This window comes from Nerophis ophidion, linkage group LG05 (assembly GCF_033978795.1).
Source record: "Nerophis ophidion isolate RoL-2023_Sa linkage group LG05, RoL_Noph_v1.0, whole genome shotgun sequence".
Classification (NCBI taxonomy): domain Eukaryota; kingdom Metazoa; phylum Chordata; class Actinopteri; order Syngnathiformes; family Syngnathidae; genus Nerophis; species Nerophis ophidion.
The window spans coordinates 72392743-72414752 of NC_084615.1; the positions used below are offsets into that span (position 1 = coordinate 72392743).

General features: G+C 41.3%; 1 protein-coding gene across 3 annotated transcripts in view; it reads left to right on the forward strand.

The window, feature by feature from the left end:
* Nucleotides 1-22010, forward strand: part of pdlim7 (PDZ and LIM domain 7) — an 85232-nt gene that overhangs the window by 47877 nt on the left and 15345 nt on the right. For all 3 annotated transcript variants that reach the window (XM_061901964.1, XM_061901962.1, XM_061901965.1), the window contains 2 exons: nucleotides 20728-20780; nucleotides 21003-21246. In XM_061901964.1, coding sequence (XP_061757948.1) covers nucleotides 20728-20780; nucleotides 21003-21246 — 297 coding nt within the window. The remainder of the gene's footprint in view (nucleotides 1-20727; nucleotides 20781-21002; nucleotides 21247-22010) is intronic.

Sequence of the window (22010 nt, forward strand, 5' to 3'; positions counted from 1 at the left end):
AAGATACTTTGCAGCCAGCTAGGTAACTAGAGCTGCTACATTTCATTCCTTTCATTGACAAAACAGTTGAAGAGATCATCCACACTCTGAGTCCATCAACATGCTGTCTTGATGAGTTACCCACTAGATTTCTAAAGTCTGTGCTGAGCAGTTTATGACCAACATTTTCTCATCTAGTTAACATCTCACTTCATACTGGAACCTTTCCAAAGGCCTTAAAAACTGCTGTCATTAAAGCCCTCTTAAAGAAGAGTAGTCGAGATGCCACAGTACGAAAGAACTATTGGTCCATATCAAACTTGCCATTTTTTGGGTTAAATCTTGGAAAAAGTTGTATACCAACAGCTTAGTGACTTTCTCTTGTATAGCAATGTGTTTGATACTTTTCCAATCTGGTTGTAGGCCCCACCACAGCACTGAAACACTGATCAAGGGGACAAATGATATCCATCTAAAAAAAATACAGGAAAAGTCTCACTCTTGGTTCTGCTGGACCTGAGCGCTGCCTTTGACACTGTTGACAATACTATTTTATTACAGAGGTTAGAAGACTGGGTGGAGATACCTGGTTCTGCTCTTAATTGGTGCAAGTCCTATATTGATCAGAAAACATAGTTTGTTGAAATTGGTAACTTTCTCTGACCCAATGGCTATGACCTGTGGGGTTCCTCAGGGCTCGATTCTCGGGCCCTTTTTTTTTTCAATTTTTACTTACTGGCAGCGGCAAAAATTAGTTTCCTTCGTTGGGTGGCGGGGTGCTTCCTTAGAGACATTGTGAGAAGCTCTGTCATTCGGCAGGAGCTCAGAATAAAAGCCGCTGCTCCTACACATCAAGAAAAGCCAGACGGGGTGGTTCGGGCATCTGGTCAGAATTCCCCCCAGAAGCCTGCCTTGGGAGGTGTTTAGGGCACGTTTGACCGGTAGGAGATCACAGGGAAGACCCAAGACATGGTTGAGAGACTCTGTCTCCCAGCTGGCCTGGGAATGCCTCGGAAGCTGGACGAAGTAGCTGGGGTGAGGGAAATCTGGGCTTAAGCTGCTGCCCCTGCGGTCAGACTTCGAATAAGTGGAAGAAGATGGACGGACATGCTACCACTAGGATAGCTAATATGCAGCTCCAATGGTTCCAACCACAACTATGCAGATGACACTCAGATCTACGTGTCACTGACGACAGGAGAATGTTGGCCTGCTGATTAACTTTGTCACTGCATCGAACAGTTTAATGTGCTGATGCAAACTAATTTTCTTCAGCTAAATTCAGACAAAACTGAAATCATTGTATTTGGCCCACGGAAGCAAATAGAAACTATTATTAGTAACCCCGGGACCATCTCCCTCAAACATATTAATCAGGTTCGAAATCAAGAATTACTAATTGACTCAGACTCATATTTTAGCAGCCACATTAAGTTAATATCATCAGCAGCTTTTTACCGCATTAGAATAATTGCAAAACACAGAAGAATAATGTTTAAATCAGACTTGGTAAGACTAAACCATGCCTTTGTCATTGACAGGTTAGAGTACTGTATTGGCCTTCTCATTGGGCTTTCTCAACAAGCTCTAAAGCAGCTGCAGTACATCAAGAATGCTGCTGCTTGAGTCCTGAATAAAACCCGAAAATATGACAATAATTAGTCCAGTGCTTGCGTCATTACACTAGCTTCCAGTTGCTCAGATAATACACTTCAAAACAGCTTTCCTTGTGTACCAGTATTTTCATTGTCTTGTGCCAAATCACATATCTAAATTTTACAACCATATGACCCATTTTGGGTTTTGAAAACCTCACAGAGTGGTCTCCTGCAGCCCCTCGAGAATCAGAACAAAACATGGTGACGCTGTGTTTCAGTTTTATGCTTCCAAAATCTGAAAGTCTTTTACATAATGTGAGACAGACCTCAATGTTTGCAGCGTTCAAATCAAGGCTAAAAATACTTGTATTTAAATGTGTATTTGACAACTAAACATATTTTATATACGCTTAGATTTGATTAAAATTGTAATTATTTTTTATGATTGTATTTTTTTAAGTTTTTTGTCTACTTTCAATTTTCTGTGAAGCCCTTTGACTTTTGTACGGATTGTACTCTATAAATACACTTGCCTTCGACTTGCCTTGCCACTTCTTGTAGCACATACTTAAACCACAATATGACAAAATGAATACTTCTCACATTCTGTTAAAAACCCCCTCAGCATTATCCTATTAAAAATAGATATTTAAGAAAGCTCTTTAATCAAATGCCATTAGAATTTGCAGGTGTATCTAATGTTGTGGTCAGGAAGTGAGTCTGTGAGGATCCATTTGCTTGACTTTATTTATGGCTGTTGCATGGTTGTTTTAGTTTCAAGATTATGTATTTGTCATGAGTAGGTGGTCTCTAGTTTTGGAAGGTCTTGTGTTAACCACATGTACCGTGTTCTATGGATGGTTTTGTTTATTAGTAGGCACGACCTGAGGGTGGAGAACATACCCTGTTTTATCCCCAATGACCGCAGCAAGAAGAGGTTGATTCAAGATACAGAAGACTGGCAACCTCGCACTGGTACCACTCAGTCCCGCTCCTTTAGAATCCTGGCCCAGCTCACAGGCACTGACTTCAGTAAGTCCGGGCATCTCCTACCTGGCATGTTCACTATGTGTATATTGATGGCTAAATGAAGAGGGTCTAATAAGTCCCTGTAGTATTCGCCAGTGCTTGAACATGTGTGCTGTGTTGATGATGGTGATGAGCTTGACAAGCTCTTTTGTCAAACTAAATATTTGATTTCAGACTGTATCATCAACATGTACCCAGATTGTATGGTGATATAGAACTTCTAAAGTGTAACCTTACATGTGACTGCTTTTCATTTAAGTATATACAGGCTTTGTACAGATACTCACAATTTGTATAAAGTTCACAAATGTTGAACTATTTTTAGTTTAAATCAACTTAATCAACAAGCAAGCACTTATTTACTTCGTAATAGACAACTGATTATTGGTGTGCAATAAGTACTAAGTCTAATTTTAATTTATAGCAAAATATAATCTATTTTAATGGGTTAAAGTAGTGTCTATTTTTAATTGCACAGTTGTACGGCTCTGGAAAGGCTCACAAAATAGATCTTGAAGAAAAAGTAAAGAATTCTGGGTGCGAGTAATAACTCAAATCCAAACTTTTTAAGTGCTTTTATTAAAGTAAAATAATTAGGATTAAGCTTTTGTAGGTTACATATGCTCGTCATTAGAGTTGCTTTGGGTTGTTTGCATTATGCAGCTTGTTTTCTAAAATTAGCCTCTGACTACCACCACAGAAAGTCGACTGGATACTTAGGTTTTCTGTACGCTATTATTGTTGAAAAGTTGTAATGCAAATTATATAGCTGCACGTTACCATATTTTTCGGAATTATAAGTCGCAGGGGTGTGACTTACAGTATACTCAGGAGCGACTTATGTATGAAATTATTAACACATTACCGTAAAATATCAAATAATATTATTTAGCTCATTCCCGTAAGAGACTAGACGTATAAGATTTCATCGGATTTAGCAATTAGAAGTGACAGATTGTTTGGTAAACATATAGCATGTTCTATATGTTATAGTTATTTGAATGACTCTTACCATAATATGTTACGTTAACATACCAGGCACCTTCTCAGTTGGTTATTTATGCGTCATGTAACGTACACTTATTCAGCCTGTTGTTCACTATTCTTTATTTATTTTAAATTGCCTTTCAAATGTCTATTCTTGGTGTTGGGTTTTATCAAATACATTTCCCCAAAAAATGCGACTCCAGTGAGACTTATACTGCATATGTTTTTTTCCTTCCTTATTATGCATTTTCGGCAGGTGCGACTTATACTCCGAAAAATGGGGTATTTTGAAAATTAACTCCACAATCTGCACACTGTGTCGTACCATGAACCAGGGTCTAACTTGCTCCCAAACAAATACAACGCTCCCATGTTTAACATTTGCCTGAGCTCGACTTAGTGACATTATGGTTATAGTTGTAGTATTTGGAAAACAAGAAAATAAGTGTGTAGCTTAAGACTTGCAGCGTACATTTCATATCATCTGAATAGCATTGTAATGCAACTTGACATGAGGACACCATGGCTACTAATTGCTATGTGGATCTTCACAAGAACACCACCATCTTGGTCATTAATGGACATATTGTAGTTGTGGGTGTATGTGTCAGCTTAATGTAAGCCTTCTAATGTGTGTGTCTCTCCTGGATCTCCTAGTGCAGGACCCAGATGATGAAACCATGAAAAGGGCCAGGTAAAGTCTTGAATGTGGTTCATAGTGCTACCATAATGTATTGTGGTTTATTATGCACTTGTGTTGTGTATTGTGAGTGTGTGTAAACATCAGTTGAATGAATATCAGTGTTTCTCATACATGTTTTTTTTTTTAATGCGGCTTACCACAATTACATTTGGGCCGCCTTAAAAAATTTGGCACCCGTTCACAAAGACATTACTACTGTGTAGCATATCGTTCCAACTCCATGCAGTACATGCTTCTTAACGCACCTCAATACGCACATGCCAAAGCTGACTTGGTCGATCGCGCATTCTAACACATCTTTTAATTTATGTAGTGATATATCAGACATATCATTATCGCTAAAATCAACACACACTTACTTGGAGCCCCAGAAGTATAATTGTTTTTTAAGTTGCCTACTGCTGCATGGAATTAAATCAATACTTGCACGTCAATGATTTTACATTAATAAATAAGGTTTAAAAACACGGGATAATGTTGCAGATTTCTTATGACACAAACCAAATTAGACGATAACGTAATTAAGACCCTCCATAACCAGCACCACAGATACATTCCGGTCCAGTAGTTAAAAGTGCATGAGGCATACCTGCAACAACCATGTGTAGTCTGCACTCTCTTTTGTGTTTTTTGTATTTCTCCGCCCATGTCTCTCTTTCAGTTCTGCTCTATAACATATCTCCTTCCTGTCTGTGTTTCATTCCTCTCTCTTGGGCAGGGAAAAGTTCCTCACTGAGATTCAGAGCCCCCGTTATGCCCGTTTGAGGGATTGGCACCATGACAGGTCCGCTCGCGCCCTAAATATCAAATCCTGAGCAACATCGGACGCTGCTAGACATAGCCGCACTTCAAAGAAGACGAAGATAGCCGACCATCCAGTGGCAGATAACTTAACAACACCGGGGGGGTAATAAGCTGGGGGATGAGGGCAGGTAATAAGAAACCAAAACTAGAAGTAACTTAGCTAAGATGACAAAGCTTCAAGTGGAGCTTTGCATACTGAGCCATAGTGTTAGGATCAGTGGACCACTGTGTCTTGTTTCCTAGTTTTCATCCCCAACTGAGCTCGGGGGTGAACTAGTGAGGAGGGGGTCTCAACAGTGGGGAACACCTTTCTGTTTATTGTTCTACTTTGATTCTGTCATGCTTACTTTTCTTGCTTCTCGCCGAGTTTTCATTTCTGATCTTCTTATCCTGTCTCCAAACATTACAACAAAAATCATCAAGCTGTACCTGACTTTTTCTGTTCTTTGCTGTCATCAAAAATACAAAACACCTGACAGAAATATTCTCTTGCCTCTGTTTTTCTTGTGCATATCTTTTCTGTCACGCTTCCATCTTTCACTGTTCAGGCTGACTTTGTCTTCATCTTGGCAACAATAACTACAACCTCCTGGTGAGCTCACTTGCACAGGCTTGTGTTAATAAGGTGTCTGCTTACTTTTGACACATTTATTACCTAATAGAGAAAATACTTGAACAAGTGTTTGGTAAGGAACTAACTTGTGTGATACTTGGCCCAGAAATAAAACAATTGGGGTCTGTTCTACTAAAGATTCGCACGTATTGTTACACGTGCAAACTTGTAAATCCATGCAAAGATGAACTATTAAGCTTGTGTGTAGATAATAACATCTCTTTAATCAGCAAAATAAGGCGCGCAATGTATTTAGTCTGTCTTCATGCATATGCAGAATGTATATATGATGATTATCAGAATGCCCACAAAGTGAAGTAGGAGCTGCAAATGTAATAATTTAGAGACCACAATGTGATATATTATGACTGAAACTGTCAAGCGGCTGCTCTTTTTCGTCTATATCAGTGGCTGTCAACCTTTTTTCAGTGATGTACCCCCTGTGAACATTTTTTTAATTCAAGTACCCCCTAATCAGAGCAAAGCATTTTTGGTTGGAAAAAAAGAGACAAAAAAGTAAAATACAGCACTATGTCATCAGTTTCTGATTTATTTAATAGTATAACAGTGCAAAATGTTGCTCATTTGTAGTGGTCTTTCTTCAACTATTTGGGGAAAAAAGATATAAAAATAACTAAAAATTTGTTAAACAAGCAAGTGATTCAATTATAAATAAAGATTTGTACACAGAAGTAATCATCAAGTTAATCTTTGTAATGGAGATCCATCTGGATTCATGAACTTAATTATTTTCATCACAAAAAAATTAATCTTTCAAATCAATATTTATGGAACATGTCCACAAAAAATCTAGCTGTCAACACTGAATTGTTCTATTTGTTTTTCACAGTTTATGAACTTACATTCATATTTTGTTGAAGTATTATTCAATAAGTATATTTATAAAGGATTTTTGAATTGCGGCTATTTATAGAATATTTCTTAAAAAATCTCACGTACCCGTTGACGTACATTCGAGTACCCCCAGGGGTACGCTTACCCCCATTTGAGAACCATTGGTCTATATTAAGCATGTTTAGAAGGTGCGTGGAAACTGGCAATTACACACAAATGGCTGTGAGCAAGAAGTGATTGCGATGCAAAGACAAACGGTGAAGAGGGAACACTCCTTTCGTGGGCGTGTTAACGTATTTGGACCGTCAGAAATTAAAAAAATATTAGACTTATCAACTACTTTGCAATCACACTTTTTTTAGCTGCTTGATGACTTAAGGATGCTCGTTGGTGTGCAAAAATGAACACATTTAATGAAATTGATTTGTATTTGTGCCTGCTGACTTTTTTTTCTAATTGCGTTCGCTTTTTTTATATTAAAGGCCTACTGAAATGAGATTTTCTTATTTAAACAGGGATAGCAGGTCCATTCTATGTGTCATACTTGATCCTTTCACAATATTGCCATATTTTTGCTGGAAGGATTTAGTAGAGAACATCGGCGATACAGTTCTCAACTTTTAGTCGCTAATAAAAAAAGCCTTGCCTGTACCGGAAGTAGCAGACGATGTGCGCGTGACGTCACTTGTTGTGGAGCTCCTCACATCCTCAGATTGTTTACAATCATGGCCACCAGCAGCGAGAGCGATTCGGACCGAGAAAGCGACGATTTCCCCATTAATTTGAGCGAGGATGAAAGATTCGTGGATGAGGAAAGTGAGAGTGAAGGACTAGAAAAAAAAAAATAGACGAGGGCAGTGGCAGCGATTCAGATGTTATTAGATACATTTACTAGGATAATTTCCTTATCTGCTTATTGTGTTACTAGTGTTTTAGTGAGATTATATGGTCGTACCTGAAAGTCGGAAGGGTGTGGCCACGGGTGTGGTGACCACCAGTGTCTTCGATGGAAGCCACGTTTCTCGACGAGGCAAGGCAGCCGGGCTGAGATTTTTTTTTTTCCCCCCCTCCTCCACGGTGTAAGCATCCGACGGTCGGGGGCGGCCGGTGGGAGGAGGCAAGAGGGTCCCAGCTGCAGGAGGTACGACGCAAGCTCTCCGCTCATAATTACGGTAAGAGCCGACTTAAAACCACCATTTTCTCACCGAAACCTGCCGGTTGACGTGGTAGGGAACCATGTTCTCTTGACTGCTCTGTTCCATAGTAAAGCTTCACCGTCAGCTTTCGGGAATGTAAACAAGGAAACTCCGGCTGTGTTTGTGTTGCAAAAGGCGGCCGCAATACACCGCTTCCCACCTACATCTTTCTTCTTTGACGTCTCCATTATTAATTGAACAAATTGCAAAAGATTCAGCAACACAGATGTCCAGAATACTGTGTAATTATGCGATTAAGGCAGACTACTTATAGCTTGGATCAAAATGTCCGCTACGATCCGTGACGTCATACGCGTCATCATACCGCAACGTTTTCAACAGGATACTTAGCGCACAATTTAAAATTGCAATTTAGTAAACTAAAAAGGCCCTATTGGCATGTGTTGCAATGTTAATATTTCATCATTGATATATAAACTATCAGACTGCGTGGTCGGTAGTAGTGGGTTTCAGTAGGCCTTTAATGGATATATTAATAATACGTATGTTATATATACCTCTTAGAATTAATATATCTCCTATGAAAAATATTTTTGCAACATGCATTTTGTTGGGGCTGGATCATTCCAGACACACCATCACAACAACACGGTGCCTCCCAAAGCGTACCAAAAAATGGTTCTGTAGTCTAAATCAGTGGTCCGATTGGTACCGGGCCGCAGAAGAATTTTTTATTTTTATTAAAAAAAAAAAAAAAATTCTTATTTTTTTTCTTTTATTTTATTAAATCAACATAAAAAACACAATATACACTTACAATTAGTTCACCAACCACAAAAACCTCCCTTTTTCATGACAAGAACGTCCCTTTTTAATGACAAAGAAAAAAAAGGCTTTGCACTAAATGACTCTCTCAAGGGGGACATGTAAAATCCTCATTAAAATTGGGTGGTCATCACCAATTTTGCACTTATCAATTCAGCATGCAGTCTTAGTTGATCACCCCCAACATCCCCACTAATAACACACGCCATTGTATAGTTTGCATGTGTTATTTGGGATCTTAACTTTAAAGCCTACAGTGAAATTAATTGTATTTAAAGTTTATTGCTTTCTGTTTGTTCCATTTGAATCTTCAGAAAGAAAAGAGGATTTATAAAGTTGGTGGTAGTAGACCAGGATGCAGTGTTTTGATTGCCAGTGCTGAAGTATGTGTGTGCATGTGTATGTGTGTTAATGTATATAATTTATTATCATTGTGGTTTTCCAAAATTTGGAGATGCACACTTTTCACGAGACCATAATGATATGCCATAGTCACGGTTCAGTACGTGCCACAGTTTTAAGGTCACAGTTGGGCTCATTTTTGGTACTCCAAATGGAGAACAGCTGTTTTTAATAATTTATGTTACAAAACAAAAATGTAATCAATAATGCAAATATAGACATAACAAATAAAATAATAGAAGACCAATCTAAATCATTATTAAAATATTTATTTTACCATAGGAATGTAGTAGTAGAAATAAGTCTTCCATTCCAACTAACAAGAAAATGGACTATTTTTAAGCAACACTAGCGTTTTAATTACACTTTAATATAAAGCTTACGCTTCTAAATTACAACGGATTTTTAATTGACTAATGATGAAAATATTATCCAAGTGGAGGAGTTCAAGTACCTAGGAGTCTTGTCCAAGAGTGGGGGAAGAGTGGATCGTGAGATCGACAGGCGGATCGGTGCGGCGTCTTCAGTAATGCGAACGTTGTATCGATCCGTTGTGGGGAAGAAGGAGCTAAGCCGGAAGGCAAAGCTCTCAATTTACCGGTCGATCTACGTTCCCATCCTCACCTATGGTCATGAGCTTTGGGTCATGACCGAAAGGATAAGATCACGGGTACAAGCGGCCGAAATGAGTTTCCTCCGCCGTGTGGCGGGGCTCTCCCTTAGAGATAGGGTGAGAAGCTCTGCCGTCCGGGAGGAACTCAAAGTAAATCCGCTGCTCCTCCACATCGAGAGGAGCCAGATGAGGTGGTTCGGGCATCTGGTCAGGATGCCACCCGAACACCTCCCTAGGGAGGTGTTTAGGGCACGTCCAGTCGGCAGGAGGCCACGGGGAAGACCCAGGACACGTTGGGAAGACTATGTCTCCCGGCTGGCCTGGGAACGCCTCGGGATCCCCCGGGAAGAGCTAGACGAAGTGGCTGGGGAGAGGGAAGTCTGGGCTTCCCTGCTTAGGCTGCTGCCCCCACGACCCGACCTCGGATAAGCGGAAGATGATGGATGGATGGATGGATGGATAATGATGAAAATGAAATGCTAAGGTGATTAGTGTTGCAGATCTAATATTAATTCATCCTAAAAGTGTAAAAACAAGCAAAATAAACACTCAATTAATTTTGACATGTAACCTTGTGTATGCTGAGAATTACTGCTTTGAAATTGATTGACACTTAAGTGATACTACCTCCAATGAATATGCTTCTCCCCTCTTTCACAAAAAAGCTGCAGAGAATATGACAAGTTAACGCTCTGCTTCACTTTATCTTCCATTAAAAAGTTGGTTCAAGAATAGTGATTCAACTCAAAATAAGGAGTGGATATGAAATAATAGAGCATCCATCAGACAGACAGTTTGTCATGTTCACATATATTCCAGCATAAATCCCCTTTTGTTTGGAGGATGACATGCAGCTTCTTGTTCTGTCTGAGAAGAAATAAATAAAAACAGAAAACGCATCTTATCTCTCAGATTTATAAAAACCTCCGTGTTGCACTCGACACTTCCCTCTGGGGAGGATACAAAAATAAGAACAGAGGTGGATGTGAAATATGAGGTGTAAAGAATGAAGTGCAAATGTCAATGTGTCCATTGCTTGTTACGCTGCAGCGTGCAAATTGGGGGTGGTGTGGCGGGTGGGGGCAGGGAGGTATGTGGAAAGCGGTGAAAATGTCAAGAAAACATGCTCCAGGCCAGTCCAGGTGGGAATAGACGCGATGCAGGATGTACTCTGATTTGCACCTGTAACCTTCAGCGAGCAAACATCTCAGAGGAGCTGCTGCAGCTTGTCTAAAAAAGCACCTTCATTTGGTCCAATGATGGTAGAGGGTAGCTCACCCTGAATCTGCGTGTCAAATCAATTTAAACGGTTCTCTTTGTCACCTCCATAGTCCCTCCATAGTCTTAATTGTGTTCCGTGTAGCTTCCTTTCTCTCACCAGACCTGCAAATTGTCTTTTTTTGCTGTTGAATAGGGACTTATTATCCCGCATCACATAAATATTCTCTTGCCTGATGGCTCCCTGCTGCGAATGGCTTACTTGTCCTGCGTGTTTCAGGTGTTTCGGCTACATAATTGCTTTAATTGACAGGCATACTGAATATGATGCTATACATATTAATATGACGAGGCTGCAAAGAGCAAAGTTAATTCAGGGTAATGCATTTCCTGGTTTCTTCTCTCTGCTTTGCGAATGAGCAATGGTTTCATCATCTCTCAGTGGCTGATTGTAGCTGGCACTGTTGATGTTGTAAACATGATATTCGCTTAGGGCGTTGTTATATTTTTTTCCCAAGATGAGACATCTCCGGAACGCGCGGTCCCACCGATCTCCGTTGTGGTTTGAAGATATTCTGAATATAGTGGCGCTTGCTGCGGGTAATGGAGCTTTTAAATGCAGATGCAAGTTCTTATTTCCGCTGCTCTGCACAAGCGGGCTTCAAGCTAAACTCCTCCGCATTCAAATTTTGACAAGATGTGACATGTTTGATGAGTTTCCTGTCACTTATGTCAAACAATCAAAGTGTGCTGTTGCTGCATTATTAAGAGTTCATCGCTATCAGGATTTTGTTTATTTTTCAGTAGGTTAGAAAAGTCATCTTTATCCATCCATCATCTTCCGCTTATCTGAGGTCGGGTCATGGGGGCAGCGGCCTAAGCAGGGAAGTCGCAGACTTCCCTCTCCCCAGCCACTTTGTCTAGCTCTTCCCGGGCGTTCCCAGGCCAGCCGGGAGACATAGTCTTCCCAACGTGTCCTGGGTCTTCCCCGTGGCCTCCTACCGGTTGGACGTGCCCGAAACACCTCCCTCGGGAGGCGTTCGGGTGGCATCCTGACCAGATGCCCGATCCACCTAATCTGGCTCCTCTCGATGTGGAGGAGCAGCGGCTTTACTTTGAGGTCCTCCCGAAAGGCAGAGCTTCTCACCCTATCTCTAAGGGAGAGCCCCGCCACCCGGCGGAGGAAACTCATTTCGGCCCGTTATCTTATCCTTTCGGTCATGACCCAAAGCTCATGACCATAGGTGAGGATGGGAACGTAGATCGACCTGTAAATTGAGAGCTTTGCCTTCCGGCTCAGCTCCTTCTTCACCACAACGGATCGATACAACGTCCGCATTACTGAAGACGCCGCACCGATCCGCCTGTCGATCTCACGATCCACTCTTCCCCCACTCGTGAACAAGACTCCTAGGTACTTGAACTCCTCCACTTGGGGCAGGGTCTCCTCCCCAACCCGGAGATGGCACTCCACCCTTTTCCGGGCGAGAACCATGGACTCGGACTTGGAGGTGCTGATTCTCATTCCGGTCGCTTCACACTCTGCTGCGAACCGATCCAGTGAGAGCTGAAGATCCCGGCCAGATGAAGCCATCAGGACCACATCATCTGCAAAAAGCAGAGCTCTTTATCTAATTGTTTATAAAATAACCTATATGTCCTTCTACTGAGTGACAACAAGTAGTCCACATAGAAGGGCAATTCCATCAAAATTGGTCCCATTTTCTTATAAATCTTTCTAAACAAACTCAAATCTATTTTTTTTTTTGTCTGATAAAGCATATATTGAACTATTAAAAATCATAATCCATGACTTAGATATGCCGATACCAATGCTTATACCAATCCTATTTATTAACTGTACATTTTTTTTATTTTTCCTTCCGCTATGGACAGTTTAGCCTACCAAAGGCATGCGGTAAAAGTAAGTATGCGCTAATTATTTTAAAACTTCTTCTCACTCCGGCACTTACCAAAGGCATGCAGTAAAAATTTGAGTGTGATGTAAGCGTGGACCTTAAATCCTACTGAATAGCTCTTAATCTTCTTCCCTTTATGTGATTTCAAATTACCGGTATTGAAATCAGCCTCCTCTATTTTGAAAATGATGACAGGGTAAGTGTCACTCGTGACGTCACAAATTTGACCAGGCGGTAATACTAAGCATGCGTTAATTATTTTGTGAAGCGAGTTTGACCCGGCAGTAATTCAAGGCAGGCGCATACTATATGCCCTGCGGCAATTCAAGGAAACACGGTACTCTCTATTACTTATTTAATTATTTTTGTGTGTGACTCATTCCCTGAGCTTATGAACATTGACAAAAACAACATAAAAAATATTTAGAGAAAATAAAAATGTTTTGTATCGATCATATACTAATACTACCCTTGGTATCGACACCTCCAATTTATAGATAGATCCACCCTTCTAATGTGTCGTCTACTTACTGTGCGACAATGCTGACACACCAACAGTTGTTGTATTATTCTCTCTCTAACTCTTATTATTCTACTGAAGATTTTCCTGTGAATAACTGCTTCCTTTTGTGTTGTAACATGCTTCATTTTAAATTTTACAGAGCACGTTTTTCTCTGTGTTGTTTAAAACTTGCTTAGTGTTTAGCTTTGCCATCACCATGCCTGCCTGCTCCCGACTTTCTCTCGTTGTGTATCATGTCTAGCTTCATCCTCCGGTGATATGAGATCCAAAAAAATGCAGTTTATTTGTCGTAATGAACGTGATTATTATTAGCTTAGGGCATGGCTGTCAAACTCTGGCTTGCCCTGTAATTTCCTTTGGGCCTTGAAGCAATATGAAATTTACATTAGAGCTGGCCCTCCGGTATTATACAGGGTAACCATTCTCCCGAATTTCTCCCCATTTCTACCCGGACGACAATATTGCCTTTAGCGTCCTCTACAACCTGTCCTCTCGTCCTCTTTTTCTACATAGAAATAGCCTGCCAACCCAGTCACATAATATATACGGCTTTTAGACACACACGCACACAAGTGAATGCAAAGCATACTTGTTCGACAGCCATACAGGTCACACTGAGGGTGGCCGTATAAACAACTTTAACAATCTTACAAATATGCACCACACTGTGAACCCACACCAAACAAGAATAACAATCACATTTCGGGAGAACATCCGCACCGTAACACAACATAAACACAACAGAATAAATACCCAGATCCCCTTGCAGCACTAACTCTTCCGGGACGCAACAATATACACCCCCCCACCCCCCAGTAATAATTAATGTTTTACTCATGCACTTTCTCTTGCTACTTCAAGGCATGAATGTTTGATTCATTCATTATTATTTTATTTGCAAATGTATTATTATATTAGCCTGTGGAAAAAGTTTATTTTGATATTTACCTCAGAAGGCTGCAAATAGAAAAGAGGCATTCAATTTTTATTTAAATTTGATTTGATATGCCATTGATAATTTTTGATTATTATTTTTATTTAAAATTTGATTTTACATGTCACTATAAAGTTATATAAGCCTTGCTTGTTCAATAGTCAATGCAAAACTTGTTTGGGTCCCTATTAAAAGGTTAATTTGTTCAACCTTGGCCCACGGCTTTGTTCAATTTTAAATTTTGGCTCACTCTGTATTTGAGTTTGACACCACTGGCTTAGGGGAATGGCTCCACACTGGGTATGGTTAGCTGTCAGCCGCTTGTTAGCCGGGGGAATAAAAATAAATACAATGTATAATACTTTTAAACATCTTGCAGATGCAGTATATTGAAGTTGCCGCCTTGCAGAGAACTGAGAATTTTTGGAATGTTGCCAAACTCCCAAACAATTAAGAAGACACTTTTGCCTTTGCATTCTTAATAACACATAGTTGGATTTTGCAGGAGTGGAAGTCATGGGTTTCCCCCAAAGCCTGCCTGTTGTTTAGGGACCTCCTGCTACACTTATGTCTTTAGAAAATTACATCTGATCTCAGGGGTAGACCCCAAAAGATATTCTGCCTGGGGCTGTATGATTAGTTACATAGCTAAATTAAATGCACTACAGGCCGAATTTAACACTCACTTTTACCACACTTAATTGCTTTCTGAATTCTGTTTTGACTCATTGACAGCGCTGTTCCTCTGTATGTTGTTTTTTTTTTCATTTGTTTGTTTGTCCGGATAAACTGATTGGCAAGACTAAATTTGCCATAGTGTGTTGGCCCTGGGATAAAGTGGTGTCTTGTCCAGTGTGTAGACTGCCTTCCGCCCGAGTGCAGCTGGGATAGGCTCCAGACGCTGCCCCACGGACCCTAAGCCAGGGGTGCCCATTACGTCGATCGCGAGCTACCAGTCGACCGCGGGGGGTGTGTCAGTCAATCTCCAGCCAGGCTTTTAAAAAAAATAGACCTAAAAATTAGTGATCATCAATCTTCACCAAGACGGGGCGGCAATCCTAAAACCCCTTGGTGGACACCAGCGGTGAGGGATGCCGTCAAGCTGAAGAAGGAGTCCTATCGGGTCCTTTTGGCTCATAGGACTCTGGAGGCAGTGGACAGGTACCGACAGGCCAAGCGGTGTGCAGCTTCAGCGGTCGCGGAGGCAAAAACTCGGACATGGGAAGAGTTCGGGGAAGCCATGGAAAACGACTTCCGGACGGCTTCGAAGCGATTCTGGACCACCGTCCGCCGCCTCAGGAAGGGGAAGCAGTGCACTATCAACCCCGTGTATGGTGCGGATGGTGTTCTGCTGACCTCGACTGCGGATGTTGTGGATAGGTGGAAGGAATACTTCGAAGACCTCCTCAATCCCACCAACACGTCTTCCTATGAGGAAGCAGTGCCTGGGGAATCTGTGGTGGACTCTCCTATTTCTGGGGCTGAGGTCGCTGAGGTAGTTAAAAAGTTATTCGGTGGAGATCCGCCCGGAGTTCCTTAAGGCTCTGGATGCTGTGGGGCTGTCTTGGTTGACAAGACTTTGCAGCATCGCGTGGACATCGGGGGCGGTACCTCTGGATTGGCAGACCGGGGTGGTGGTTCCTCTCTTTAAGAAGGGGGACCGGAGGGTGTGTTCCAACTATCGTGGGATCACACTCCTCAGCCTTCCCGGTAAGGTTTATTCAGGTGTACTGGAGAGGAGGCTACGTCGGATAGTCGAACCTCGGATTCAGGAGGAACATTGTGGTTTTCGTCCTGGTCGTGGAACTGTGGACCAGCTCTATACTCTCCGCAGGGTTCTTGAGGGTGCATGGGAGTTTGCCCAACCAGTCTACATGTGCTTTGTGGACTTGGAGAAGGCATTCGACCGTGTCCCTCGGGAAGTCCTGTGGGGAGTGCTCAGAGAGTATGGGGTATCGGACTGTCTTATTGTGGCGGTCCGCTCCCTGTACGATCAGTGCCAGAGCTTGGTTCGCATTGCCGGCAGTAAGTTGAACACATTTCCAGTGAGGGTTGGACTCCGCCAAGGCTGTCCTTTGTCACCGATTCCGTTCATAACTTTTATGGACAGAATTTCTAGGCGCAGTCAAGGCGTTGAGGGGTTCCGGTTTGGTAACCGCAGGATTAGGTCTCTGCTTTTTGCAGATGATGTGGTCCTGATGGCTTCATCTGACCGGGATCTTCAGCTCTTGCTGGATCGGTTCGCAGCCGAGTGTGAAGCGACCGGAATGAGAATCAGCACCTCCAAATCCGAGTCCATGGTTCTCTCCCGGAAAAGGGTGGAGTGCCATCTCCGGGTTGGGGAGGAGACCCTGCCCCAAGTGGAGGAGTTCAAGTACCTAGGAGTCTTGTTCACGAGTGAGGGAAGAGTGGATCGTGAGATCGACAGGCGGATCGGTGCGGCGTCTTCAGTAATGCGGACGTTGTACCGATCCGTTGTGGTGAAGAAGGAGCTGAGCCGGAAGGCAAAGCTCCTAATTTACCGGTCGATCTACGTTCCCATCCTCACCTATGGTCATGAGCTTTGGGTCATGACCGAAAGGATAAGATCACGGGTACAAGCGGCCGAAATGAGTTTCCTCCGCCGTGTGGCGGGGTTCTCCCTTAGAGATAGGGTGAGAAGCTCTGCCATCCGGGAGGAACTCAAAGTAAAGCCACTGCTCCTTCACATGGAGAGGAGCCAGATGAGGTGGTTCGGGCATCTGGTCAGGATGCCACCCGAACGCCTCCCTAGGGAGGTGTTTAGGGCACGTCCAACCGGTAGGAGGCCATGGGGAAGACCCAGGACACGTTGGGAAGACTATGTCTCCCGGCTGGCCTGGGAACGCCTTGGGATCCCCCGGGAAGAGCTAGACGAAGTGGCTGGGGAGAGGGAAGTCTGGGTTTCCCTGCTTAGGCTGTTGCCCCCGCGACCCGACATCGGATAAGCGGAAGATGATGGATGGATGGATGGAATCTTCACCAAGACGTCACTTAAATGACATTCACGGTACCGGAGGGTCTTGTGAGATGACGCTGGCTGCTGCAAGATCATTATTATGAAAATATGACCGAGAGGAAGGCGAGAAACACTTTTTATTTCAACAGACTCTCGCGCCGTACCTTCCGTCAAAACTCTAAAGGCCGACTGCACATTTCCTATCTTCACAATAAAAGCCCTGCTTCATGCTGCCTGCGCTAACTAAATACAGAGTCTCGGAAAACTGGCGTGCACAAGCGATCCCTCAGAAAGCTAGCGTGCACATCACTTGTGCACGCCAGCTTTCCGAGACTCTTGTTAGCGCAGGCAGCATGAAGCAGGGCTTTTATTGTGAAGATAGGAAATGTGCAGTCGGCCTTTAGAGTTTTGACGGAAGGGACGGCGCGAAAGTCTGTTGAAATAAAAAGTGTTTCTCGCCTTCCTCGCTGTCATTTTTTCATAATAATGAACTGGCAGCAGCCTGCGTCATCTCACAAGACCCTCGGGTGCCGTGAATGTCAATCAAGCAAGCTACGGAATTTGCCGCCAATGTTTTTCTTGTAAAGTGTATGGAAGCTGGATGAATTAGATGCCAAAAACCAACCACTTTCATGTGGTATTGTACAGAAAGGACAACTTTTTTTCTCCTCCATTTGAAAATGTGGGCGTTATCATCATTACTGTCTGATTCCAATCAATGCAAGTCATCAGAATCAGGTAATACACCAACTTATATTCTTGTCTTTGTGAAAGAAAGACATCTATATGTGTTACACATGCTTGTATTATCATTAAACACATTTAACTTGTTTACAAAAATGTCTCTTTCATAAATAAATAAATATAAATGATATATATAAATGAGGTAGATCCCCTGAGTTGGTCAATTGAAAAGTAGCTCGCCTGCAGAAAAAGTGTGGGCACCCCTGCCCTAAGCGGTAGGAAATGGATGAATGGATGCTTGCACTGAGAGGAAGGCTGCGTATTGCCAGCCACTTGGACTAATTTGTTGCAAGAAAATGTAGGATAGGGGGGATAAGGGGTGGATTTGTGTTAATTGTGGGTGGGGAAGTTTCGTATTGCTTGTATCATTTGTTACTTATCAATCGAATAAATACATATTTAAAGATAAATACAGTGTTAGCCAGAAGGGACTTGGATTTGGGGTCGCCATTTAAAGTCATTATTAGGCAATGGTTATCACGTAGAATAAGCAGTGGCAACATCCCCACTCAAAATGTGTCGTGGCTCCTTTCAGGCAACATTTTTGTTTGCTATGTCTAAGACTACTCATTAGAGTAACATGACTGAAAGTAATAGGATGGAGTTTTTGGCATAGAATTAGCAAATACATGAACTATAGGGACATGGAAATTAGGCTAGTTGCATGTTTACCCTTAGCCATTGCAGTGATTCCATAATTGTTTTTATTTCAAAAGCAAACAAGTAATTTAAGTAACAGGACTATGATGGGATTTTAACCCCCTAGTCTTACTTGAAATATCAACTATACAAGAAAATAAGAGTTCTTTTGGGCTTTTTTTGGCCTTCAGGTGATCTCAGAGATGCAACTTCCTGTAGACCTTGTGACTTGGAACATTCAAATATTGTCAGAATGTGTTACTGTAATCGTAATATGTAAGGGTAACAGGAGTGAGTGAAAACCCAGGTCACGACTATACTGTGAAGTTGATTTAAATTGTTGTTGAAAATAAACTATGAAGTAACACAAATATGCACAAACTATGACATTTCTGTAGGATTTAGATTGTTATATTTGCGCAAGTGTAATTTTTAGGACGTTAAGACGGGCTAAAACTAATTTCATTTTCACAATTCAAGGTAGTTTGAACTAATCTAATAAATATGCCATCAGATCAACATGCACGAAACTTTTCCTAATAAAGGTTTTGAATGTTATATTATTTTTGTTGTGAATGTATGCATTTTATTTCTTGAGAATGCAAATTTCAACAGTTTGGTGGAATGGCCCAGAACTAGTGTCAGAATTAATGTCGTGCTCCAGACATTCCTGAATGTATACTGTATGCTTTATCTACCTGTCCATGAATACTGTATAATTCTTCATGCAAAGGTTCCTGTTTCCCATATGGAGACACAAGACTGCAGCGGTGTCAAACCGAATTGTTTGTAAAATAACCAATAACATATTGAAATGATGATTATATGATTATTTAAATCCGGGGTCACCAACGCAGTGCCCGCGGGCACCAGGTAGCCCGTAAGGACCAGATGAGTCGCCCGCTGGCCTGTTCTAAAAATAGCTCAAATAGCAGCACTTACCAGTGAGCTGCCTCTATTTCCATCCATCCATCTTCTTCTGCTTATCCGAGGTTGGGTCACGGGGGCAGCAGCCTAAGCAGGGAATCCCAGACTTCCTTCTTCCCAGCCACTTCGTCCAGTTCCTCCCGGGGGATCCCGAGGCGTTCCCAGGCCTGCCTCTATTTTTTAAATTGTATTTATTTACTAGCAATTCTAAGAGAGACTAAAAGTCCAATAGAATTTGAAAATCCAAGCAAATATTTTAAAGACTTGGTCTTCGCTTGTTTAAATAAATTCATTATTATTTTTTTTTTTTTACTTTTGCTTCTTATTAATTTCAGAAAGACAATTTTAGACAAAAAATACAACCTTAAAAGTTATTTTAGTATTTTTAAACACATATACCTTTTTACCTTTTAAATTCCTTCCTCTTCTTTCCTGACAATTTAAATAAATGTTCAAGTATATATATATTTTTTATTGTAAAGAACAATAAAAACATTTCAATTTAATTCTTCATTTTAACTTCTGTTTTTTCGACGGAGAATATTTGTGAAATATTTCTTCAAATTTATGATTAAAATAAAAAAAAATATTCTGGCAAATCTAGAAAATCTGTAGAATCAAATTTAAATCTTATTTCAAAGTCTTTTGAATTTCTTTTAAAATTTTTGTTCTGGAAAATCTAGAAGAAATAATGATTTGTCTTTGTTATAAATATAGCTTGGTCCAATTTGCTATGTATTCTAACAAATCACAGATTGGATTTTAACCTATTTAAAATATGTTATCAAAAATATATATTTATTGTGAGAAATCATTAAGATGATCATTGTATCCACACAGATAAATATCATTAATGATTAATAACAACGTAGAGTTAAAGGTAAATTGAGCAACTTGGCTATTTCTGGCAATTTATTTAAGTGTGTATCAAACTGGTAGCCCTTCGCATGAATCAGTACCCAAGAATTAGCTCTTGGTTTCAAAAAGGTTGGTGACCCCTGATCTAAATACTGCAAAATAATGCCAATTTTCCACTGTAAAATGAATGGATTTATGTTGAATAACATCATCTTCTTAACTAAGTGCATGAGGAGGGTTTTTGGTAAATGACACCCATTGTTTTCTTCTGATTTTCACGCTTTATATTTAATATTCAGGATAACACACACTTTAAAGGTAACATGTGGCCAACACTGCATATGGAAATATCCAAACAAGCATGACATTCATTGTTACTGAGTGCTGTTTACTTTTTTCTAATAAGTCATCTTAACTCCACAGCCTAGAGCCAACTCCATCACCTGCCAAGGCCCAGACAGCCAATAAACCAGATGGTGAGTCTCTGCTCCTGTTGATGCGTTATAGCGGCACGCAGAATGTGCTAAAACATTTTTATTAAGTGTCCACGCATGAGGATCAACATCAACTCATCCAAGTGTCACATTGGACATCTGGAGAGATGCTGTATATATTCAACCACCCGCCTCTAATTTAGTGAAAGTGTCCAACGTCACAGTTCAGTACAAATCATGGTGGGTTTTCATTTCAAAACACAGGATCCAAGACTGCGTCTGCAGCAGTTGGCGCCCCAGCTCCTTCCTCTCGACCTCCATGGGTGACAGACCAACACTTTGCAGATCGCTTTCGCCCAGACAAGACGAGCACGGTGGTGACGCAGCACCAGCAGCCCGTTCAGCCGACACCCATGCAAAACCGCAGCTCTATCCTTCAGGCAGCGCAGCAGGCGCCCGGAGACAGCGGGAGGACCCCTGTGTGTGGCGCCTGCAACAAAATAATCAGGTAAGACATTTTTTATGTAAAAAAAAATACTGAAGCTGACAATGAAGGCGAAGTTAATATAATTTTTATTGAGTATATGACACCTCTGGGATACATTAGCTTTCTGTACATACTGGGTGTGAGTTTTCCTTGCCCTTTTGTGGGTTCTTCCGAGGATGTCGTAGTCGTAATGGTTTGTACAGTCCTTTGAGACATTTGTGATTTAGGGCTATATAAATAAACATTGATTGATAGTGATCACTCTCACACTTTTTAAAGGGAAATACTTATTAAAATGATTATTTCTTTTTTAAGTACTATTTTCATAGTTAAAACAGAAATAATCACGTCTTTATACATAGTGTGTCATGTTCTCACATGACAGTTTAAAATGTATTATTAGTTTTCTGTATTTTGCATTATTTTCCGTCTGATTGTTTCCTGATTGGCAGTCAGACGACACAGCTGTGGATGTCAAATCTTATGCCATCCCTGTCCTCTGGACAATGCTGGATCCTTTTCTTTGTCCCTAAACCTGCTGCATAGCTTTGCCCCTACTTCCTGTGCTTTGTTGCTTTTAGTGCACTTCCCTGCTGCACTTTTTTGTGGCGTTCTCCCTAATTAAAGGGTTTTTACCTTCACTTTGCCTGCTCTCTCTGTATGCTGCGGTCTGGACCATCATCACTCAATTCAGACCATAACAAACTGCCCTATAGTTTGCCATTCAAACTGTCTAGTAATCATGATTTGAATAGCCGCCGGGGCGCTAATTAATTTAAAACCTC